At 37.6% G+C, this 26,066-nt stretch overlaps 1 protein-coding gene and 1 pseudogene across 2 annotated transcripts; one reads left to right on the forward strand and one right to left on the reverse strand.

Annotated features, from left to right (window-relative positions):
* Positions 1-472: 472 nt before the first annotated feature.
* LOC119538730 lies at positions 473-1,284 on the forward strand (annotated as a pseudogene).
* Positions 1,285-3,179: 1,895 nt separating this feature from the next.
* On the reverse strand, positions 3,180-25,851 carry MFSD1 (major facilitator superfamily domain containing 1). 2 transcript variants are annotated; one of them, XM_037841841.1, is made up of 16 exons: positions 25,602-25,851; positions 23,628-23,680; positions 21,630-21,742; positions 20,002-20,044; positions 19,629-19,696; positions 17,825-17,933; positions 16,431-16,533; positions 14,575-14,673; positions 13,967-14,078; positions 12,984-13,040; positions 12,466-12,622; positions 10,679-10,776; positions 8,473-8,585; positions 7,743-7,790; positions 6,773-6,833; positions 3,180-3,615 (listed from the first exon to the last, which is right to left on the reverse strand). In XM_037841841.1, exons 1-16 carry the CDS (start codon positions 25,762-25,764, stop codon positions 3,612-3,614), a joined length of 1,401 nt encoding a protein of 466 aa, XP_037697769.1. In that variant the 5' UTR covers positions 25,765-25,851; the 3' UTR covers positions 3,180-3,611. The 2 variants fall into 2 exon arrangements, with proteins under 2 accessions (XP_037697769.1, XP_037697772.1); XM_037841844.1 differs by lacking the exon at positions 3,180-3,615 and having other exon boundaries at positions 6,769-6,833.
* Positions 25,852-26,066: the final 215 nt, after the last annotated feature.

Consider the following 26,066-nt stretch of genomic DNA (forward strand, 5'->3'; position numbering starts at 1 on the left):
CTTGTTTTGTCCCCTACTGTTCCCTCCATATGCAGTTTTCTCCCTGACAATGCAAATTCTATTTCTAACTTGGTGCCCCATGTCTCCCATCTACATCCTCTCAAAATTGTTTGGAACACTACTGCTGTCTTCAAATAGTAGCATTCAAAACTTGCACTGAATTATGTCTCTCTTTTTTTAACTTTCATTACACAATATTTAGTGTTGAAAAGTTAGAAAATATAAGCCAAAAAAAAGTCTTCACACAGAGACATTCGTGCACATACCTGTCAAACATGTTTGCATTTGTTTTTACAAAAATGGCAGATCTGAATGTTTCATCTAAAAATGCCATCAATATCATTCCTATCAGTATGTACTCGGACAAAAACACTTAGTGACCTGGTGTGATCCCGTCCTGTGCGCTATTCTCTGAACGGTGCTTGCCTATCTCTGTCCACCTCCTCTCCCACCTAAGTGCTGTCACCATCCCATGGAAGACTCTATGGTCATGGACATGAGTCCCCTGAGGCCCCAGAACTCTTTTCAGTTGTGAACTAAAGACCGACAATGGTTATCACCTTAAGGTGGATAATGATAGAAATGAGCACGAGTTATCTTTATGATTGGTCAATTTAGAGGCTGGTGCAAAGGATGAACTGCACAGTGTTGAAGCAGAGGCAAGGAATTGTGAAGGCAGTCCAATTAAAGTAACATGGGCAACTTTGAAAACATCCGTACAGCCAATGGTTACCTCTGGAGGCTTTGAAATAGCACCGTCTGCAGTCTTATGGCTGAAGTATGGTCGGGGCCTGTGCATATTAGTGGACAGTACCTGGCAGCTGTGCAAGAAGATGCAGTCAGATGAACAGGAGGAGGATGTGAAACTCTTAAGCATATCTGGAAAGCAATCTGCCCCTGGAAGAAGTGATAGAAAGTTTCCACAGAAGGAAGTAAAACTTGCTTACAAAGATGACGATGAAGATGATTCTGATGAAGAGGAAACAAGAAAACCTCCAGGGAAGAAATCTACATGGAATACACAAAAATCAAACCAAATGGAAAAGTCTTGAAACCATCAACACCAAGATCTAAAGGCCAAGAAACCTTCAAAACACAGGAAAATACACCTAAAACACAGAAAGGACCTAATTCTGTAGAAGACATTAAAGCAAAAACATAAGACAAAAAGGTGGTTCTCTTCCCAAAGTGGAAGCCAAATTCATCAATTACATGAAGAGTTGCTTCTGGATGACTGATCAAGAGGCAATTCAAGATCTCTGGCAGTGGAGGAAGTCTCTTTAATAGTTTAAAGAGTTTGCTAAAACTTGCTGTCTTAAATATTTCTTTAATAGTTGATACCTGGCTGTCCTTTTTATGAAGCAGAGTAAGAACTTTCCTTACCATGTCTGATAAAATGTTGTCCAGATTCCTTTGCCAAGAATATGTTGTCCCAAATGCCTGCCTGTTTAGTTTTTAAGTACATAGGGGATGTTATGATAGGACATAGTAGTAGCAGTGGTCAGACAAATGGAAATGGTGGGAAGATAAAAGTATACACATGAAATAAACTCAGTATTTAAAAGAAAGTGACTACTTAATATTTCATTTCAAGGAATGCAATATAATTTTTTCCTCTATTTTAGGCTATTTTCAAAAATATTTTTATATATATTTATCTGATTGCTTCCTTAGGATAAATTATTGGAAAAGGAATTGCCAAGCCAAAAGGTATGTAGTTCCCCTCCCCACTTTTAAGTCTTTTTATTCATATTGCCAATTTTTCCTCCAAAAGGTTATTCCCATCTATTCTTTTCACTTGTAGCAACTTTGTGCTAGGCACTACAGATACAATCATCACTTACCAGTCTCTGCCCTCATGGAGCTTACAGTCTAAAGGAGGAGCCAGACAGCCAATAGCTGCCTCCCCCAACCCACACACACACACACACACACTCACTCACTCTCTCTCTCTCTCTCTCTCTCTCTCTCTCTCTCCCTCATTACAAGAGGAGGTCAGCTAAGAAGAATAAGTAGAGAGTTTTCAGACAACCACAAGAATTTTAGAAGAACCTGGTCTAGCCTGATGTCTGGAAGAATTTCCCTGAAGAATGGTTCTGAACTGGGGGCTGTATTCTGTTGTAAATCTGGTGAAATAGAGTTGTGGAGCAGCCCGAAGAAAACATTCCAAGCAAAGGGAACACTGCGGACAAAGCCCACTGGAGAGGAAGGAACGTGACCCATTGGAAATAGTTTAATAAGGTGGGTGTGGAAAGTGCAGCAAAGCGAGTAAGGCAGGGGTCAGACCACGCAGGCTCTCCAGCAGCAGCAGCAGATCACTTCCTCAGCTCTCCTCAACGTGTGCGAGAACAGACACACGGCAAGCAAAGCCAAAAGAACGACCTACTGAATCATGACACCAGAAACAGTAAATCAGAAAAAAGGACGTAAATAAAATTAAGAAGGAAGCCACTTTCAATCTGTTCCAGAACGTTTAGCATACAGAGTGATGCCATGTAATTTGAACAATGCAAGTTAAATAAGTTAGTTTAGTATTTGTTGTCTAAAAATAAAATGCCCATAGAGAACAAAACACATACAAAATTCTTCAATATTGATAAATAATATGCTAAGTCTAGGAGTCATGTAGAAAGCATTTAAGGTTTGTTAGAAGTATTTTCATATCTGTATTTTGTTTCTTCAATACCATAAGAATAAATGTTACTTAAGGTCCTACTCTGGAGAAAATACTACACGATGACCTTTCACTGTAATTAGGACAACTTTATTACAACTTAGACTGTCTTAATATAGATCATTTTCCATATGATTAAAAATCAAAATCAGCTTTTAATATTCTTTAAACTCAAAGTTAGAAGACATAATTTTTCTTTTGCAGTATTTTTATTTATCCATGTAGATACGCAATTATCATAATTTGAAGGACACTTTTTAGTCATTACATTATAAGAAAAAACTGTACAGAAAGTACCACAAAATTATGTCCCTAAGTAATTAGGGTATTCAGTAACAGTGGGGTAAAGAAGCTCGAAAGGGCCACTGCTCAGCAGTCTCCCGTAATCAAGAGCACACTATACAATCTGCTTTTTGTGAATATGAAGAACTCCCCCATAAAAAAATCTTTCACATCCCTTATTATTATTATTCCCTATTACAAAAGGGAATAAAAGTTTTAATGCCATAGTTTATTCTGTATAAAATAACTCTTCCACCCCCACAAAAACCTTTTTTTTTTTTGCTTTAAAATAAAGAAATGGTCATATCCCTCACACAGACTTAGTGTAAATTTTCTCAACAGAAGATACAATATTTTCCATTATTTACTGTCCTTATTGAAGAATCTACCTGCATATTCCAAAGCATTTTTTCAAACTCTTCACTGTTGATTAGCATATTCTAAAATAGAATTCTTCAGCAATTCCCAATACAAAGGACACAGGGCTAAAATAATCCTCACAAATACACTTTGAGAAAAGTATATTCAAAATATTAATATAATAACTATTCAGTCCATTATTTTCCCTAATGACTAAACTCTAAATTTAAAAAATGGAGATTTTCCAACAAAGGTATGGGAATCCACCTTCTTGTGACACAGCCTTTTAAACTTCTCATCTGCAAAACATAATGCAATAAATTTTCAGAAAGGGGAGAGAGAAAACATGAAGCCCCATCTGGTTTATAAAATGAAAAACATAAGATTATAAGACATGTAATGTCACCTATTAAAAATTACACATTTTGCAGGATAATTTTTTAACTTTTCTCCCTGATCATGAAACAAACACAGGATCACTGTAGAAAGTTTGGAAAATACAGAAGAGAAAAAAGAAAAAGAAATATGTATAACTCAACCTTTCAAATAATATTTGGGTTTTTTTCTCTTTCAGTATTTTATCTAGTACACACAAATAATTGGGTTTCAGAAATATGCACATGTGCATACTCTTTCTTGAATAAAACTAGGAAATTATATTTGCCCTTTTATATTTTGTTCACTTAACACATGGGATGTTATTATCTATGACATTAAAAATCCTTCTAAAGCATTTTAACACATATTATTACATGGATGTGTCATGATATATTTAGCCATTTCCTTACATTTTATCCAATTCATTATATAAAAAACAAGACTACCATAAAAATATTTTAAATTTCTAACACTTCTGATTATTTTCTTGAGATATATTTCTAGAAGTACAATTACTATGTCAAAGATCCTGATACTTTTTCCAAAGTGTTTTCTTAACTTTATGCCACCTGAATTTAAGAGTCCGTATAGAAAGCTTCAGCTTTCTAGGTAATATCTCTTTTTTTTTTCCTTTCATTTTAGTATTTGCCAAATTTTAAGTGAAAAGGGGTTATATTTCACTACTGCTTTAAATCTCAATTCTTTTACTGTTAAAGAAATAATATATGAAACAATGAAAGAATTCTCCACTGGGGCTTATTCCACTACAGGAAAAGAACAGTTGAAATAATATAAGCAAAATAATTAACATAAATTCACAAATAATAGAAATTAGAAACAACTATAGAATTCTCCATAAGCCTAAGCAAGGCTCAAAACACATACATTACCTGACCTTTCTTAAAATGCTAATAAACTACAGATGGTAAATTTTTCTTAAAAAAACTAAATAACCATCAATTTATTTAAATGAAGAGCCCCACTCTGTGATTTCCCCTCAAAACCGAGGAGAAGGATATTTCCTATTACTTTTTCTTTTTTTTAATTTAGTAGAAATGTTGGCAATAGCTAGTCAAAGATAAATATTTAACATGGGGAAGGAAAAATGATAGATACTCCTTACTGATAACATAATTACGTACATAACGGAAATTGACCAAAAATACTAAAGGTAACAAAACAACCAAAACTGCAGGAAAAAAAAGGTTAAATCTGCATAAATTAATAGCATTTCTGCATTCAAGAAATTTAGCTAGAGTGAATACTAAAAAAAGAAAAAGGCAATATGTTGTAAGTACAAAATGCTTAAATACATTAATTCAGGAATTTATCCAAAGGCAAATTATAAAACGCTAATGGAATAAAGAAAAACTAAACAGTAAGAAATCCTGATCCTGGTTGGAAAAACTAAAATTGATGGCATAGGTTCAACGTAATATTAATTTTAAAAATCTTAAAGACCTCTCTACAAAATGAATTTTGAGAGGCTAGATGGTCAAGAAAACCCCTCCCAAAATACTATATTCTACTGAACTTCTATCTATTAAGAAGTCACAAAACTTGCAGTCTTATGATATATATATTTACAAATAAATCTAAAAATCATAAAAAATTCAATGTCTAAAATATTCGAAATAACAGCAGGAAACAGGATCACTATTATGTTTTAGTACATACTTAGGAAAAAATTAACTGAAGTCCCACACCATATACTTTATCATGCCCCAAATGAGTCAGCAAACACAGAATAGCATGGTGACAAGAAAAGATGAAAACTTACCTCAACTACTAAAGAAAAAGAAAATTTCAGAGCAACTAGAGAGGTAAACCCAGCACAGGGACTTAGGAAAAGGCCTTTCCTGCAATAATTTACAAGTACTAAAGGTCTCTCTCTCCACACGCTGCTCCCCTCCCCACCCCACCTCCCCTCTCCCTCTCTCTCAGCAGGCAATTTATTTATTTATTTTTTTAATCTTCATTTTATTGAGATATATTCACATACCATGCAGTCAAACAAAACAAATCGTACTTTCGATTGTTTACAGTAGCATTACATAGTGGTACATTCATCACCCAAATCAATCCCTGACACCTTCATTAGCACACACACAAAAATAACAAGAATAATAATTAGAGTGAAAAAGAGCAATTGAAGTAAAAAAGAACACTGGGTACCTTTGTCTGTTTGTTTCCTTCCCCTATTTTTCTACTCATCCATCCATAAACTAGACAAAGGGGAGTGTGGTCCTTATGGCTTTCCCAATCCCATTGTCACCCCTCATAAGCTACATTTTTATACAACTGTCTTCGAGATTCATGGGTTCTGGGTTGTAGTTTGATAGTTTCAGGTATCCACCACCAGCTACCCCAATTCTTTAGAACCTAAAAAGGGTTGTCTAAAGTGTGCGTAAGAGTGCCCACCAGAGTGACCTCTCGGCTCCTTTTGGATTCTCTCTGCCACTGAAGCTTATTTCATTTCCTTTCACATCCCCCTTTTGGTCAAGAAGATGTTCTCCGTCCCACGATGCCAGGTCTACATTCCTCCCCGGGAGTCATATTCCACGTTGCCAGGGAGATTCACTCCCCTGGGTGTCTGATCCCACGTAGGGGGGAGGGCAGTGATTTCACCTTTCAAGTTGGCTTAGCTAGAGAGACACGGCCACATCTGAGCAACAAAGAGGCATTCGGGAGGAGGCTCTTAGGCACAACCATAGGGAGGCCTAGCCTCTCCTTTGCAGCAACCGTCTTCCCAAGGGTAAAACCTGTGGTAGAGGGCTCAACCCATCAAACCACCAGTCCCCTATGTCTGTGGTCATGTTAGCAACCATGGAGGTGGGGTAGGCGAATACCCCTCAGCAGGCAATTTAAAGCATAATTCTTTCTGTAAAAATTTAAATCCTTTTATCTACCTTTTTAAATTTCTGAAACAAGAGTTCTGTTGTAACAGTCCCAGTCTAATCGCTAGCTCTTGAAACTCAAGAAAAAGACTTCTTAAAAGTCCAGACCCAAAACTTTGAAATAAAATGTTAATATTTAAGATGTTCAAAACAAATATAATTTTTCTCCTTTAATACTTACTCAGTATGAGAAAAAAGTTTTATTTCTTCCCTTTGCCTTGCAGAATAATTTAGGTTACCACCTAAAACACAAATAAACAGACTCTTTTCAACACATTATCAGTAAATACAACTGAAAAATACACACACATGCAAACATTTGCATAGATATATCTTATTTCAAGTAACAGAAAAAGCTGCGGAAGATGAGAAAGAAATAGTTCACCTACCAGAACTTTGCCGAGGGGAAACAATGTTTTTTAAGAAAGGAATCTTTATGAAATATAATTAATCACCCCTTAATTTTAATTATTTTTTAAGGTTGGGCTTGTGTATTGCTTCAGGTTTTGTTAACTGGGGCACTGTATTAATATTCAATAATATTGAACATTTAGAGAAATTAAAGGAAATGACCTAAAATTATTTAAACAGCATGTATAGTACATTCTGCTAAGCATAAAACACATGTTAGAAGCAAGCCAGTTAGAAAAATAAGGGCAACATCAAAACCCTAAAAGTAGCAAAGAAAAAAGCACTAATGCAGGTAACCTATATAAGCTAAAGAAAAAAACCCTGTAATTTCTATCCTAATCCAAATACTTGCAACCTCAAAAAATGCAAACTGCAGCTATAAATCTGCTTACTTATTTAAAAAAAAAAAAAAAATAAGACAATAACACAGGAGGAGCTTTAGTTACACTAAGTTCTAAAAAAAAGAAAAGAAAAAAAGTCAAGTTCCTTTATGTTAATATAAAAATAACATCTAAAATTTTGAATTGAAAAACTTAAACTGAACTGGCCAGTAGGAACATGACAATTTTAATAAATGCGAGAGTCTAGAATATGTAATTATATACAACATAACTAAATGTGTTCCACCACGATGAGTAGAATGTCATTGCTACATGGAACTCAAGCTCTAGCCTTCTCAGAGGCACTCCACAAGATGACCCACTGGAGTCCGAGAAGAAAATATCCTGACTTCTACTTACCTTGGGCACGGTTCACCAAATACAGCAAGACCACAGATAAAAGTGACACTAGGGGTGAGAAAACACAGGGCCCTTAAAAAATATTTATTTCTTACCAGTGATTCCTATGTAATCATAAATTACAAAGTAAAGCTTGGGCACAATCAAACCTCTATTAACTAGAGTTTAAAAATAAAAACACTGTTCACATTATAGTTATTTTCCAAAAAGCACTAAAATTCAGTTACAAACCATATTCCCCTTGGGCTACTTGACACCAGGGATGACAGGCCAGAGGCGGGGATGCTGAGTCCCTTCAGGAGAGGGAGCAGACCCTCCCCGCCAGCCCTGCCACCCCTCCTCTCCCTGGGTACAAGCTGGTCCTTCTTGGCACTTTCCCAAACCACTGCCAGCCCCTACACTGTCTTATGGAAAGCCAAAGAGAATCATCCTTTGGGGTCTGACAACACCATGTCTACCATTACAAATTAAATAACTGACCATTAGAACATGGTCATTAGACTCCCAGCACCCCAGAGCCAGTAAAGACCTCAGAAAGCCAGGCACTGGGCTTTTTCCTTTACAAGTGAGGTACATTGTTAATTTACTTTAATCTATGTCTTACAGATTTGGTTGGGGAGGATGGGGAAGAACAGTAACATAAAAACAACAACAAAATCCTAAAAGTAAAAAACGAAAACATTCAGCTACACATTAAAAGAAACTAAATGTTGCCACATGGCATACTTACAAGAAACACAGGCAATGAAGAAAACTTCTAAAAATAAATATCCCCGAGTATCCAAGAGTATGCCAGCAATGATGGAAATAATCGCCAACCCAAGATTCTGAATGGACTGCATGCTAAAATTTAAGAAATGTAAAATGCATTTCACTTTCAAAAGTCTTCACACAGACTAACACTTCACTACAAATATTAGTATCTGTACCTCACAGATCATTGTGTCTTTCTTATGAATTATCTCTAATAAATATCATTCTAACCTTATTTTTGAGAAACCTGGAATTTTAGACAACCGGTCCAAAGGAACCAAACTCCATTTACATGAGCTCCTCAAAGGCAGGGGCCATGTTTTATATTTGTGTTTCCAGAGATAAGTCCAGTTCCTGAGACAGTATGCCACTTTCAAAAATAAGAAAACTCATGCATTCAGTAAAAGGATCTTCCCAAATTACGCATGAGTTCCTAACATTCGCCTTAGCCTCAAATGTTATTCATTACTATGTGTTGTGTGCACGTGTGTGTGTGTATATACACTATATATGTTTATATAAATCTATGACAATAAATGCAAATTTTAATTAGATGACCAACCAGAGACCAAAATTGCCAAAGAATTGCTACAGTTGGCCACCTACCTAAACCCTCAGAAAAGGCAGACAGTATGGATATGGGAACAAAGTGAAGATGATCTGGAAAGTCTTAAAAAGCTTTACCTAATGCAAAATGATCTCAGATAGAATATGAAGTCCAAGTACAACGTGAACCCATTGAAAACCATCAAAGCAGCATAAGGACCCTTTCTTTACATGTGTCAACTGACCAGGACAAGATAACCAGAGACAAGAATGAACCACCACTTTGACAGAGATGAAGACAGTCTTCACGCTTTTCTTTCTTCTTAGTTTTTAGGATGCTAGTTAAAGTGAGAGCTGTGTTTTAAACTGTGTATTTTTAAATTACACTTCTGAGAAAGGAGAAAGCTTTTCAATTACACAACATAAAACTTCAACTACAAGGGAACTGATATATAATGACAAGGCAATCATTTTCTAAACAGCTATGTGTTGTCTGGCAGAATTGAAACTCTTCAGAATAATTTACTAACAGTTCTTCCATTTTTCGGCCTTTAAAAAAAAGGACTAAATAAAGAGAATTTACCTTTTTAATTGATGAGTCAGGGCCCTGATAATCTCAGTTCTTGGTAAGTAGATCCATATTTCAGACAGAACAGAATATAACTGCTTATCTCCTCGGGGGCCTGACCTCACTACTGGGAGTCAGCTCTGACTGCTCCTCCTTCCTCACACAATCCAAAAAAATCCCTCAGGCCTTATCATCACTACTATCTAGTCTTAGTTCACACTCGTTCACTTCTACCTGGAGAATTAGAACAGATCCCCACCTGAACTCCCTGTCACCAGTTCAATCTACAGTTACTGCGCTGAAAAAACAAAACTACTCAAGTTATCCATGGCTGAAAACATCTCTTAACTGACCCAACGCTCTCCCTCCAGCTCTACTTGACATCTTTTCTCCAGACCCTCACTACCACTGGCTACTAAACCATGCCCTTTCACACCCCAGGGTCTCTGCACTTGCCATTCCCTCCACCCTGCCTCCCACCCCTCATCTCTCGGAAAACTTCTATCCATTCTATAACTGTGGCCTCTGCTGTGAAGCCTCCCTAGGCTCCAGGCAGACAGCCATGTCCTCTCTCCTTGTTCTTTCAAACCTCTCCATGGTACGAAGTATTCTAATTACTCATTTATGACTGTTACTACCACTGGACTATGTGCTCAAAGGTAATCCCTTACCTGCCTCATTCAGTACACTGTGAAAGAGAAGACCATGTCAGTACCAGTCACAGATACTGTTTCTCCCCTTTTGCCTTTTTGGGCCAGAGATCAGAGCCTAACTTCCCACTGAGAAGCCCTCAGCTAAACAGCTAAACAGGCAGTGGGACTATGATGGCAGCAATTATCTTTTATGGTTTTGGGCTACGAGTGCACTCAACTCTCTAGCTAGAGACTTAGAGCTCTTTTGTTACCATAACAGTATCTTAAATAGATTAAATGATTTTCTTCTCCCAGTTTTTCCAGGTTCAGAGCTATCTCAAACCTGAAGATGCCTAGATTTTGGAGACCTGGAGTTTTAAATGATAATTAAATTGACACAGCAGAGACACTATATGATCCGGGATGCAAATACTTACAAGCCATACGCAGTTCCCAGCTTATGTTCAGGGACTACAAATGCCACCATTGGCCACAATGCACAGGCAAGCAGTGAGTAGGAGAGTCCCAGGAGGCACTACAGAAAGCAATACAAGAAAGCAGTTAAGGTATGGGAAAAAGTTTTTTCTAACCAAAAGGTGCTTTTCCTTTGCTGCATTTTACCAAGAATGACAGAAAAGCTAATATTTGAATATTTGTGCAAGTTTTATTGTGATTAGGTTAAAACTCATATTCATAATATACAAAAGTAACTTAATCCTCTGTAAGAAGGGTATCCCTCTGGTGACAAGATCCAAATATGCTGTCTTAATCTTTTTCAGGTGTCATTATGTGACATGCATATATAATTGGCAGGAGTCCAGAGTATAGCTGTGCTGGTTTGGATCTGTATGTACCCAGAAAAGACTATGTCCTTTTAATCCACTTGTGTGAGGGCAGACGTATTGTGGGTGGGACCTTCTGACTGGATTATTTCCATGGAGATGTGCCTCCGCCCATTCAAGGTGGGTCTTAATTAGTTTATTGTAGTCCTTAAAAGAGCCCAGGGAGGGAGAGGGAGCTCAAAACTGACACAGACCCAGATACCTGGAGATGCTTTGACAGAAATGCCCCAGGAGAAACAAGCAGAGAACCTATGAGAGAAGCTAAAATATGTAATCCAGAGTTTGCCCCCAGGAGAAGCTAAGAGAGAAACTAAGAAAGAAGCCCAGAGACATTTTGGATATAGCCATTGTGAAACCAGAACCCAGGAAAAGAAGGACTAGTAGATAAAGCCATGTGCCTTCCCATGTGAGAAAGGAACCCTGGATACTATCGGCCTTTCCTCAGAGAAGGTATCTACCTCTTGATGCCTTAATTTGGACATTTTCATGGCCTTAGAATTATAAATTTGCGAATTAATAAACCCCCATTTAAAAAGCCAATCCATTTCTGGTGTATTGCATTCGGCAGCCATAGCACACCAGAACAACAGTCAAGGAAAAAGTAAGAAAAAAGGAGTTAATTTGGTGAACATTATTACCAATGTTTTAGGCAAGCTGGTTTTCCAGTATTTATTAGGAATTACAAATTAAACAACAAATATAGATATGTTCATGTATTACTGTTGAAGCCATAAATGAGTAGAAGTTACTGGACAGGCAGTTTCCCAACATCTATCAAGATGTTAAATGTACATAGCCTTTGCTGTAGCACTTCTACTTCTAGGAATCTGGCCTACAGAAACCCTCTAAAAGTACACCAATAAAAATGTTCACAGATATTTCTTTTTTAACAGGCAAGAAATACAGCAGATCAGCCTGGCGGTCTTGAAAAATGACATTTTGAACAACAAAAACTGGATGAACTTACTATAATTTTTGACCCACTATGAGTAAAAGACAAAAGAATGCAAAGTCATGGATATTATTAGGCCAATAAATTCTCCCCCCACCTGTAATAGAATGGACTCTTTTACCGAAGTGCGAGGGAAAAAAGTAGAACTTATAAGCATTCTGGCCTTTATAAGACTATTTTATTTCAAATTTTATTTCAGCATTAAGGTTACCCTAACTAAGCTGAATGAAATAAAAGATCTCTTATGCATTACACATTTAAATTGATACTTCAGAAATCATTATTTTATAGGAATTGAAATCAATTCATCGTTTTCCCCACTGTCAGAAGCATAGTCACTGGTTTTCGGGGCATATCACGCCTCCTGGCATGGCCCCTACCGAGTCCCCCCTGAGGCCCTGCCCCCCAGGCGTTCACCCGTATACATTACCATAGCAATCCAAGGGTTCCACAGCGTAAAGGCCAACATCATGTGGGAAGCAAGGGTGGTCGCCACTGCACACAGAACCCAGATGATGTTCTTCCCTGTTTTATCCACCAGAAGCCCAAATATTGGGGACATGGGAGCTGATATGACATACACAACACTGTCCGGAGAACACATGAGATATTTAATGAAATGCAATACAGCTAAAAAAATATCTAGAAGTCCCTCCAAAACAGCAGCCAAAGCAAATCCCAGCTCATTTAATTAAATATTCTTCTAAAACAGTCTCCTTCCCAGTCATCACTAAACAGAAATACAAACTATAAAGAACAATCCAAGATTTCTGTGGTTTTCCTATAGTGCAAAGACAGCCACTTAGGATTCAGGTCCCAATATAGTCTTGGATTTCATTCACACTGAAGATGTTGTCATATGAATCCTTTTTGTCTCTTATAACATTTAATCATAATTAAAGACTTCACTATGCATGCAATAAAAACTTACAACAATTAATGAAATACCTGTTAATTGCACTTGCCGCCTGGGAGGAAAATCCGAATTTCTCTATAAAGAAAACTCTAAAATGGAAAAGATGGAGAAAAAGAGAAATAAACACTTTAGAGAGAATTACTCTGCCTTCAAAAAAATAAAGGCAAAATAAAGCTGAATAAAAACAACTCTAAGTTTAATAAACTCTTCCTGCTTGATACCGTTTTCCTTCCTTTTTCTGATATTCATTTTTAAGCAATCTGCCAAAGCCTATGTGCTTAAATAAATACTTGACTAACTAAATAAAATGTACTGATGTCCTTTCATTCTTTTACTTCTGCAGCAAACAGTGCCCACAAATTTTCAGAAAACTAAGTATATGACTATAGAGAATTAAAGACTGCTTCTTTTCCTTCAAAGCAGAACTGGACAGGTCTTTCTAAATAATAGGATTCTATCTCAAATCATTTAAAACTACAACCTGAATTTAAAGATTATAAGTGCAAAGATACACTCCCACAAACACACTCCCACACACACACTGCCCTGTTTAAGCAGCTGACAATGGAAGAGAAGAGAGAATGAAAAGATAAAGCAAAGCAGCATCCACTTTAACCCCTGAATTTGAGTACAGCAGAATTACAGTCCCAGCAACTGGAGACAGCCTCCAGTTACAGGCAACCAACAGTGTGTTAGGATCTGTTTCAGTTCTACATGCAGATCTCTAATCAAGGAATAAAGAGGAAATAAGAAACACTAGTCCAAAATCAAAAACAAATCAATATTATGGCACAAAAACTGCTATGTGGCATTTCTTCAAAAAAATCAAATAAAACTATTAAACCAATACTAAGCCCTAAGCTAAGAAAACTGTGCCCCAAGATGACGTAAAACAATTCCTGTGTAAATATAAACTGTATCCAAAGAAGGTATATAGCTTTCAAAAAATGCATTTATATGATTGAGCTCTCATTACAATTTAGCCAACAAAAACGGAATGCTAGAGAATACTCACTTCCCCAGCCCAATAAAAGGGAACACCACAGCGTAATAGCAGACACAGATGATAAATATGAGCCACAGGGGTAAGGAGAAGTCCTTCACATCTGTCAGCTTAATAACTTCCCCTTATAAAAGAAAGGGAAGGTGTTATTCACATAGTTTTGCATATTTAGGGAGCTTTCATCTACAGTTAAGAATATTTTTTATCACATGATTAATCTTTGGAATTCAGTTTAAAAACTACTTATCTCAGTAAATTACAGAAATATTAGATCCTGAGATAATTTAACAAGACATTTGAAAAAGCAGAACCTAAGATTTGTATCTACCCTCCAGGAACAATAATCATTTTGCAAATATACAAAGCATAATCAAGAATGTAGTCTTAAAGGCATTGCAAACAACAGGTAAGGAAGAAATGTACCTCCAAATTTAGACAACTAGAAATAGAATTTAGAAATAAAAGAAAAAAATAAAAAACATGTAGTAAGCCCCACTGTTTACAATGCTGAATTAGCAACTTAACTCATTGTAAATCACTTTGAAATAGCCATAAATCCCCGAAGTCTCACTTTGTGTTTTTGTCTTTTTTTTTTGTTTTTTTTTTAAGTTTAGACTTACCTGTTTTTCCTTGTTCTTTATGAAGGATTCTTTCTGCTCTCTGATCCAAGTAAGCAAGGGCCAAGGCAGAGATTAGTGAAAGAATACATGTTACACCCCCTAAAAGTAAAAAGAGAGATTTTTTAAAAAAGAACCAGACTAAAGGTTTCTAAGGGACAGTACGTTATATAAACAGCAGAGAACTTAGCAGCTGAGAAGGATGGCAGCTAAAGACAGGGCTACAGAAGCCTGTGATTGTAGCACAAGGCAGGAAGGAGAGGGGCAGTGGCGAGGACTGCAAGGGCAGCCAGGGTCCCAGGAGAAGGTTGGAGATTAGAGGAAAAAGACTAGAACAAACTAGTCAGGTCTTGTAATGCAGAACACAGACTGAAGAAAGTCGAAAACAGGCGAGTCCTCATTCTTCACTGGTTTAAGAAACAATTATTGATGGATGCCAGAGGTGAAAACATTACAAAAGCAAAGCCTGTTTCTATAATCATCTCATCTTCCTCCTACTTCCTTCTCAAAGTCTGTAACCTTTGCTCCTATCCTCTGGGAGCCCAAAGAGCTCTCCCCTCCCATAGCACAACTCTCTCAGGTTCTCTTGTTCCTTTGCTTATTCAGCATTACTTACTGAAGCTGATTTTCTATCACTAAAGTAAATCACAATAAAGACTGAATAAATTTACCCTTCTCAAGAATAATTTTGAAAAGAATACTATAAATATATTTTTACTTGGTTGACATAATCAGGTCCAATTGAAAAATCACTGAAATGAGAGTCAGACACAGGTTCTAGTTCTGGAATTAAAGAGCTGAACAGAACTTAACCTTTCTGGATGCCCACCTGTAAAATGAGAGGCTTTCACCTGATGATAGCATAGGTCTTTTTTGGCTCTAAAATCCTCAAATTCTCCCTTGTACAGGGAATGGATAGAAGATGGAGAAGTATTTAAGAGTAAGAAAAATGTTTTAAGTAAGGGAAAGGATTTGTGAGCAAAAGAGAAAGGAAGAGCCCCTGGGTCCATGTTTGCCTGTTTAGGATTATCTCTCTACTGTCCTCTTTTCATCAGGCTGCAACAAGGAACGATAAGGTATCAAAGATATACAAATTCTAGGCACAGAATTTTGCCCACCATTCCCACAGGTCTCTCGAGGGCTCTGCAAGCAGCTGAATACACACTGTGGGGCTGTTTGATAAATGTACTGCTCAGAGAAAAAGCATGGACGGTGAATCCAGAGAGCCTCATACACTTCTCAGTGATCAACCCAGCAATGAGCACCACAGACCACTGGCTAAGAGAATTAAGGGACAGAAGATAATTATACTTGCCTTAGTCAAACATCCTCAATGTTATAGAAGAGAAACTGGAGACTCAGAAAGGTTAATTTCCTTGGCCAAGATGACAGAACTAGTTAGATCCAGGCCTAGAACTCAGGCTCCTGACTCCCAAATTAGTGGACTTTCAACCATATCATATCACCTCTGCATTCCATTAAATCTAAGCTCTATTCACTAACAACTGAATTTCATCAAAAGGAAACAATTCTCCCTTCTGCTCAATAGACTATTAAAACCTCACATGGAGAAATTCCATAATTGTTTTCAAAGAGTTTTCACTATTTCATTTGCTCCTTACAACAACGCTGAAGTAGACAAAGCACAGTAAGATATTCGTTTTAAGAAGTGGAAAAAAAATACAAACAAGGTGAATGATTCACTATTTCTAATTAAGTAAAAATACTAGTGAATGGTGGAGGCGAAACTATAACCAAAGCGGTCTAACATGGATTCCAGTGCTCTTTCCACTCTGCCACATACTTCCTATCACATGTTTTCAGAAGACACAAAACAGGGGACATCAGAACTCACTAACCGATCATAAGTGTGATGCCAAGGGTTGTGTGACCCGCAGAACCCAACGAAGCTTCAATCTTAGAATACAGCCACCCCATGAGGTTCATGTTTACTGTACTGCCCTAAAAGAGAAGAAAAAAGTCAACAGAATTTACAATTATTTTTATTTCTGCCTTGTTCTAAAACAGGATTTCAGGTGGCTTAGAGAAATAGGTCTAATAGGACCCAGATTAAAAAGAGATAAATTTAAAACAATTTTTAAAATTATAAGAAAAATATTATCATAGTTAAGATAAAGGCACAGATAAGAATATTACAGAAAAAAATGCCAATTTACAGAAAATGCTGGTACTCAAAATAGCAGAGTTGGTTTATAAATTCCTAGTAGCCAAAGCAAAAAATGAAACACAAATTATAAAATTCACAGGGCACCTAAGATAAAGTACATCAGTAGCTCAAAAAAAGCACAGCTTTTCTTGGTGCTGAGGTGTGAAAAAAAATTCTTCTGAATGTCCATAAAGAGGGCAGTATAAATTGTAGTAGACAATATCCAATATCCTCATTCATTTATTCACTCATACAGCAATCACTGAGCCCCTGTTACATGATGGTTCTTGGACCAGGGTGTTGACGGTGTATGTGGTAAGAAGTGGTCAGATTCTGGGTGTATTTTGATGGTAGAGCTGACAGGATTTACTGACAGAAAATATGTGGCATGTGGGAAAGAAAAGGAAGATTTCAGGACACCAAAGTTTTTGCCTGAGCAACTGGGAAAACAGAGTTGCCAGTAACTGAGGATGAAAAAACTGCAGGAGCTGGTTTGGACAGTGGGAGTTGAATAACCAGAGCTCAGTTTGGGGCATATTAGGCTTGATAAGCCTATTCGACATTCAAGCAGAATTGTCAAAAAGTCAGTTATATATATGGCTGAAAAAGTCTGCATGAATGGTATCAATTTGGAAGCAAAGAAATGCTATTTAAAGCCGAAAAACTAGAGGAGATCACCAAGAAAGTGAGCTTCAAGAAATCAGAGCTAAACAAAAGTAGATGACTGCCCCATCAGAAAGTGAGCTCCTGATCAATCCGAACAGACACACACAAGTAGAGCCTGGATGACCATATGCCAAAAATGGATAAGAAATTAGGCAATAAAAACCTTAAGATCCGTTTCAATGCTAAGACTCTTTGAACTAATGTACACTCAGCTAGCCATTTTAGACTGCTTCCCAACTGACATAGGTTGGGAATGCCTCCATTAAATAAGATACATGGTATACTATATTCTAGAAAAATATATAAAAATCACTATCTATTTACTAACTTACCACACACACTCTCTCTCCACTCTCTGACTTTTGAAAGATAACAATAAGATTCAATTTTTTGCTTCATTAGCTTTGTCATCATACTTACAATTCTAGCCATGCTAAGTTGGAGTCCAAACACCAGGTTTAATTCTTTGCCTTTAAACCAACTCACAGCATATGTATTCTGGGCAACTGCTAAGGACTCCCCACCAATCCTAAAAATGAGAAAATAAAGAAAAGGCACATCTTTTAAAGAAATACCATAGTCAGGCAATGCGGTGAGTTTAAAACGTGGCCCCAAATGTTTCTGATATTCCTCACTCCAGGAGTTGAGGTCTATGATTCCTCCCCTTAAATTTAGGTGGGCTTACGACTGCTTCAAGTCAATAGAATACGGTAGAAGTGATGCTGTATGGTTGCAAGGGTGGGTCACAAACCCATCCTTGGCATATAACGTCTGCCTTTTCACTCAAACTCTCGCACTCAGAGCCCTGAACCACTACCTTGAGTTTGTCATGCTATCAGGAAGCCAAGCCACACAGTAAGGACATGCTCACTTGGGAACTCCATTCAGCTGTCTTCGTCTTTAAGTCACCTCAGCCCAGGTGCCAGGCATGTGAGTCAAGAAGCCAGATGATTCCAGGCCCCAGCCTTCAATGGATCTTTCCAGCTGAGGCTCCAGACACCGCGGGGCACAGAAAAGTCATCCATGCTGTACCCTGCCCAAATTCCTGACTCACAGAGTCCACGAGCATAATGAAATGGTTATATTATACTGCTAAAATTCTGGGGTAATTTGATATATCGCAGTAGGAACCATAACAGGCAATAAAAGGAGTGAGTTACTACCTTACCAGGGATAACGTATTTACTGTTGACGTGGGAGGACGGTCCCTAATTTGTGAAAACAGAAAAAACTTAACACTTTTCAGACCAGTACGAGAAGCTGTCCATTAATCAATCTCCCAATTCATCCTTCATATTCAATAGTCTCCTACCTCTTGGGTTTTAACTTTCCTTCCATTAGATCCATATACTTACCATTCCTACTCCAGGCCCTCATTTAAGATCTTCCCCTCCTCTGTATCCTAACAATGAACCCTCCCCACCACCCCATCCTGGTCCAAAAATATTTTCCTTTCTTCTATTAATCCAAGTCCTATACTTCCATCAAGGCCCACTTCATCTATGAGGCCATTTCTGACCCCATTTCCTTCTTAGAATTCCTTTCATGTTTTTATATACGTTTTGTTTCCTTGTCTCTCACTGAGAGTAATTTTGGGGTTTGTTATATATGTCCACATGTCTCTGGTATCTGTGAAAAGCTTGAATAAGTTATGCTCTTAAATTAAAGCTTAAATAAATAATGGCTATCTGCATCTCTCGTGGCACTAAGCCCAAGACTAGACTCAGACACTGAGTCCAGTCTTCTGAACACTATTCAGTATTAAACCGACCATAATTCTCATCAAACTATCAGCCTAGGGGTATTGTGCTCAATCAATCTTCTTGAATAGAGTCCAAAAGAGATATGCATATCACCCACTATGAAATAGTGAAATGCCCATGAATTACCATCCTAGAAGTTGATGGTCTATACTTCTTAAAATGAGGTTTAAATAACAGTCGATATAATAGAATAAGCAAAAACTCCTAGGAAAAACATCATTTCTGGAGAACTACTTAATATTTGAACCCAACAGAGTTAACTATGATCACTCAATATTTTTGTTTATTTTAAAGGCAAATTAAGACAAGTAAGAATACTTATGTATATGAGGCTAGATTTTAAAGATTTGAAGTAATTTCTCCAAGAGGTATCACATTTCTTAAAAAAGAAAATCCTTAATAAATTGGCAAATGAACACTAAAACAATAAGATGTTAGGATAACAATAATATGTAACTTACCCAAACACAAACCTTCCAAATTCCATCAGCCAAAAAGCATTAAATATTGCACCCAGAGCAAAAAGAACCTATAACGTAGAATTTTACTTTCAATCAAAAAGTAAAAGTATTCAAGAGAAACAATAAGCAACTTAGGATGAATCACAACCTCTACTCTGGTTTTAACATTCCTCCATGGTAAATCTGTGAAATTATAATTTTAATGTTCATCTATCTCAAGGTTTAAAAGAGAACTACACATTACATCGCATGGACATGTGTGGACCCTGCTTTATTAAGTTGGGTATTCACGAAACACATCTTTGCTGGTGGGATTTGACAAGAATTTAAAAGCTGCTATCACATAATCAATGAACACTTTGGCCTTCCTTACCTGTCCAACGCAAACAAAGCAGCTAAAAATAATGGCGCCCCATCTATTTGAGAGAGAGAGAATTAAGAGTATGTTACTATTAATCCCATCACCAAGCCCTTTAATAATACTCGCTTTGTTTTCTTTGCCCTCTGCATTCCCTCTAAGGAAAGAAAAGTAAAGTGTTGGTCTGATGCTGAAATCAGCAACTTTCCCAGCCTGAATGCTGATCTACAGAAGTCTGACTTCTTGAAGAGATTCTAGAGGCTTGATAATGGCATATATTAATTAAAGCTATTATCATCTCTTAAAATAAAATAAAATAAAATAAAATAAAATAAATAAAAACTTAGCAAATAATCTTTAAGAAGTTCCCAGGGTTGATAATACAAAAAAATGGAAATTCATTATAAAATTTCTATTAAGAGCTTAGGATTGATTCTAAGAAATTCTGGGTTAAATAATTTTAAGAGGTTATAATTTTTGATAACTAAAAAACTATTTTTTTAAAAAGACAAATCCCAACCATCTTAATACAATTACAAATCTGCCTAAACTAACATTCGACAGTCAATACCTGATTGTTTCCCCTCAAAAATAAAATTTCAGTATTAGAAGAGACCCTAAAGGTCCTCTGAGTAAACCAAACTTGAGACTCAAATCCCTCACCAGTTCTTTGTGAAATGTCTATACCACATTCTACTGAATGTTCTCCAGCACTGGAAAACTCACTATGGTCCAAAGCAAGTCTTATCATCTATGTCAACCTGAAAGCCATCAAAGGCTTTGTCACACTAAATGGACTCTGCCCTCCTCTCCACCTCACCCTCCTGAAGTTTCAGGCTAATTCTAACCCTTGGGGCCAAACAAAATAAATTTAATTCCTCCTTCATACTCTAACCCTTCAAACATTGTCAAAGTTAGCCCCCAAGTCTAAACACTTAGTTTCTTTGACCTTTATCCACCTGACATGGTCTGAAGACCCTTTATCATCTTGGACTCTTTCTTCTGAAAATATTCCCAGTCTATAACCCCATTAAAATCTCCACTAAAACACACACACATATACACAAGGATGAAAAGTGGTAAAGCTTACAGTGTTATTCCTTCCTCAGCTTCTAACAGATATGGCCACAAAAAGTTCAATGCCCAAAAGACAGACAGACAGAGAAAATCTCACTGGGGCAGCACTTACCACTTATGTGCCAAATACTCTCAATTAATCTTCAAAACTACTTTGCAAGGTAGGAATTATTTATCCATATTTTACCAATGAGGAAACTGAGGCTGAGAAAGTCATACAGCTAGAAAGTTGAGCAAGTGGCAGCAATAAGGTTCAGACCCTGGTTTGTCTGATCTCAAGCTTGGGCATAAACTGCCTCTAGGCGACTGAGTTAGTTTATTCCATAAGCAACATTTAACAGCCCTAACCTGAACTGAACTTCTTCAGGAAATCCAATCAAGCTTCACAAACCAATTCCAGAGAAATGGAAAAATCATTAAAAGAGGGGGAAAAAAAACACAAAAACAAATGCAGGCTATCACAATCAATGTGGATGTTTATTCAGCTCTTTCCAGAAATAATTACTAGTTTTTGATTTGCCTAATAACCAGTTTTTACCCATAGGAGAGATCTTCTTCAAGCTTACCTTATTCCAAACACTCGATCTATCAAAAAGCCACCAAAGAAACAAAGAACTACGTTGGGCCAAGAATACCAGGCATACAGCAGCATAAATTTGGTGGTATTCACCTGCATATCCTATATGGAAAGAAAATAAAACTCTTGTTTTCCAAGCAATTAAATTTAGCAACTAACAAATCAAAACATGACAATTTAAAATAGAAAGTGGTTACATTCATTCTTTCTGTTATAACCAAGAAGTTAGAATTTAAGACATAGACATAATTATGATTACTGAATCATTACATAGATATCTCTTTTTACTCTCTAGTATATTAGAATACAGAGAGAAATACCTGAAATTTCTGAACTGTAATCCAGCTGCCTTGATCTCTGATGATGACTGTACAACTTATAGCCTTTAACTTGAGATTGTAAAAACCTTGTGACTGACCCTCACTTGTACCCCCTTATCCTGTTTTTCAAATTTAGAGCCTTATGATCACTAAAGACAGCCCCTAATGTTTATTAATGAAGGGCCTTGAGTCAGCCCAGAACTAACCCACCCCAATTCCAAAACTAACTTGCTAAAGGAAACTGGCCCTAATCAAAATTGGCCCACCATCTTCTGTGACTAAACATGTAAGTAACATGCACATGCTCACATGCTCAATAATTAGATCATCTCTAACCTCATCATCTCAAATCATTATTGTCCTAAAACCTGCCCATCTTTTGATACTATAAAACTATCAGGGTTACTGCAGTTTGGGGAGACAGATGTTTGGGCCAACAGGCCATCTGATCTAATGCTTTGCGCTCAGCAATAAAACTCTTTTTCTCTTTGAAACCCCAGTGTCTCAGGAATTGGTCATTTCAGCCCATCAGACAGAAAACCCACGGCTTTATCACTATGTAAAGCAGGAGTGTCTTAACCATTTGTAAGTCACTAGCTGCTTTGAGAATGTCATGAAAATTATAGCTCCTGCCCCAGAAAATGAAGTCATACAGGAGTCCACACACTATTTCAGGGGCCACATGGATTCTAGGATCAGATCCCCTTGTACAGAAACTGCCTCCATCTGCCAATACCTTCTATATTCTTATTCCCCCTGTACCACCAGCAGTGGGGACTCCTCCCACAGAGAATAAGAACATCTTGGCCCATCCCCCACCCACCACTAACTCCAAATCTATGCATTTCTGTCTGTCTAAAGGTAAAAAAAAAACTGTACAAAGAAAAAAGACTATTTAAATACACAAATGCAATAGGTTAAATTATGTACCCCAGAAAAAAAACACATCCTTAATCTTAAGCCATTCCTGCAGCTGTAAACCCATTGTAAATAGGACCTTCCGGAAGATGTTATTTTTAGTTAGTTTCAGTGGCCAAATGAATCATGACTGGTCTTAACCCTGATATTGGAGGCCTTATTGAGAAGGCCACAGGAAGAAAGCCACAAAGAGAAGTAAGCTCAAAGTCAACTGAAGCTGGAAGAGAAAGGAAAGGACATTGCCATGTGATAGAAAAGCAAATGACCCAAGGATCACTAGCAGCCAGCCCCAGAACAGTACAGTCTTCAGGGAGAAAGCATCATCTTGCTGACACCTCCATTTTTTACTTCCCCTAGCCTCAAAACCGTGAGCCCATAAATTCCCACTGTTTAAGCCAACCCATTGTATGGTATTCATTTCAGCAGCTGGGAAACTAAGACACCAAAAAGCTGTAAATACTAAATATTTTTTATAATGCAAATCTAGGCTAAAAATACAGACATGGACAGTCCTCTACAATAAGTAACCACATTTAAAAAACAGTAATAACAACAAACATATTTAAGAACTAAAAAAGTTATCCCACCAAATCACTTGTCATTCTGATGATCAAGCAATGGGAGAGCGAAATGCAAAAAAATCTGCTAATAATGTTTGGCAATACTATGGAAATAGTATTGTCTCAATAGCAATCATTTGCTCCAAAGAAGTTAACAAAAGAATCAAAGGTAAAAAAAAATTAACTTACCCGTTTAATCTGAGTCTGAAGGGCAGCAGGATTATCATAACAAAAATAGCTGCCTTGAAAATAAAAGGGAAAAGTAAATATTTTATAAGTCATAATACCATCCATATTAAAATTTCAAGTTGCAATTACTACTCAAATGGCAATTTTAAATGTTTATAGTAGGGGTTCAAGGACTTAATCTGTATAAAATATTTTTGGGGCCTCTTTCTGAGCCATCAATATTTTCTAAGTTGTAGCCAAATAACTCAAAGAAAGCATGCCAAATGATTAACAAATTCTTAGTATGTATATACAGCAAATACTGGAAATCTGAATTAAGTTAACAATTAACAATTTTTTCCATTTTACTTTCATTATGCTTCACATCCATTATTTCATTAATATCTTCATGCAGCAGCTGTATTTCCCTTATTTAAAGCTACCATAACACACACACACACACACACACACACACAAAATTTTACAAACATCCTCAGCAGTTTTCTAATAATTTTAGCTGGGGTCACCATTATCTTGAGAATTTAACTATTCTGACTGAACTAGAATTTGAAACAAGAGTTCTAATTCTACAAACAGAACACCAAAGATCAAGTAATTTAGTGATTACAGTACCAGGAATGAAGAAAAATAAAACTGTAGGTTCTAAAGGATTAAAACATTATAACAATAATATATTTGGGGCAGGTGACAGAGAAGTGCGAAGAGGTTTGGCATTCACATGCTCGAATTTATATTTAAAATAATATAATTCACAGATTTTTTGGTAGCCTACAAGATAACACTGCTTCCATTTCTCTAACTCTCTTTAGAAGTACATACCAGAAGCTATGGTATTCAAAGGTATGGATTCAAAGGAAAGAAAACAGTCATTAAAGAGGTATGAATATGGCTTCCAACCCAGGCAGATAAGCAGAATTTACCAAACATAATGTCTTCTCGAATAGGAATAATTTTCTTAAAGTGCTTTGGATTTTTTCTTGATTTTTTTTTTATTCTAAACCCAGCAACCTCTGTTCCTGGCTTTAATAGCTTGTAAAGGATATCAATGCCCTATTTTAAAGCTAATTGGAAGGGCACTATCTTTAAAAAAAAAAAAAAAAAAAAGGCAGGAAGTTGCATAAAAACCGAAGCCCAAAGCATCTTTCATGGCTACTTATATATATTTCAGCAGTGGCATAAAAAGCTATGTTCCTAAACCTGGTTATCACAAGGTTCCTGCTGGCCCCATGAAAAACACATTATTCTTTTTATATCAAACTAATATTAGCATAAGGTAAGTTGCTGAATAAATTAAAAATTAGAACATAGAAAGATGTTTCAAAAATTATTCCAAGAAACAGCTTTCGGAGTCACCAGATTTCGTAAGTGAAAACAACCACCAAGCCCACCACGTGTTTCAGTCCAGTATCAGTGCTTCAGTGACAGGCCGGAAGAATAAGAGAATATTTCTAGTCACTGAAGCAATGAGAAAGACACATTTATACATTTTCCCAAAGAGGATGAGAAACAGAAAAGATTGCCAACGAAATCATTCCTTTTATTAAAAGACTAGTTTGAGAGTTAGCTTTGTTTGCGGGGTAGTGGGGACGGGGGCGGGAGTAGTAGTTCAAGCTTTCTGAATCCCTCTCGAGCACAAGCTGCCAGGAAAGGAACCTTGAAGATGCAGACAGATCACTGCCCCAGGAGGAGAGCCGGTAGCCTCTGAGGCTTCTTGGGGAGCAAAAAAGAGGGACAAAACCCGCCCAGCTCAGTACTCGGCTCCCCATGTCCAGGACGCCAGGTAACCAGCAACGTCCACAGGCTGGACGGGACAGCTAATGGTGAGGAGGGGAGGCTCACGCTGAAGCCAGAAGCTGCGCTGAGTCCCCGTGGCACTCCTGAGCGCGGCGCAGGTCTCTGAGTTCCTGGACTCTCCGAGAGAAAGTCGGGAATTCCTGGATTATTAGCCCCTCCCTGCCCCGCCAGACGGCTCACCGAAGCCAAGAAGGCACATCAACAACAGCACCAAAAGTCGGTGTGCCAGACGACTGGGGTCGCAGAGGGCCGGCAGCGTCCCGAGGGCAGCAGGGGCACCTCTGCCGACCTCGTCGGGGCTGCCTGCCAGCAGCGCCCGCGCTTCCTCATCCTCCTCCTCCATTAGGGCCGCGGAATAAAAAGAAGCGAGGGCGACAGCAGCTGGAGGAACCTGCAGGAAGCCGTACTGCGGAACCGAGTGGAGGCTGTAGTCACATGACAGAGACCGCTCACGTGACTGCTTAGCCGATCCGGTAGGGCCACTCTCACGTGATCACGTGAGGGGGCAAGGCTGGTGCGGTAGGTGGGGAGGAGGTGATGTTTTACCCACTGTGCAGCTCTATCGCAGTTCTGTTCCCCTGGGCGACAGTCTCTGAGGGCCTGAAGATCCTTAGGCGTCCACACTCACCCTTCCACCGTTTATTT

Source organism: Choloepus didactylus, chromosome 1 (genome assembly GCF_015220235.1).
Source record: "Choloepus didactylus isolate mChoDid1 chromosome 1, mChoDid1.pri, whole genome shotgun sequence".
Lineage (NCBI taxonomy): Eukaryota > Metazoa > Chordata > Mammalia > Pilosa > Megalonychidae > Choloepus > Choloepus didactylus.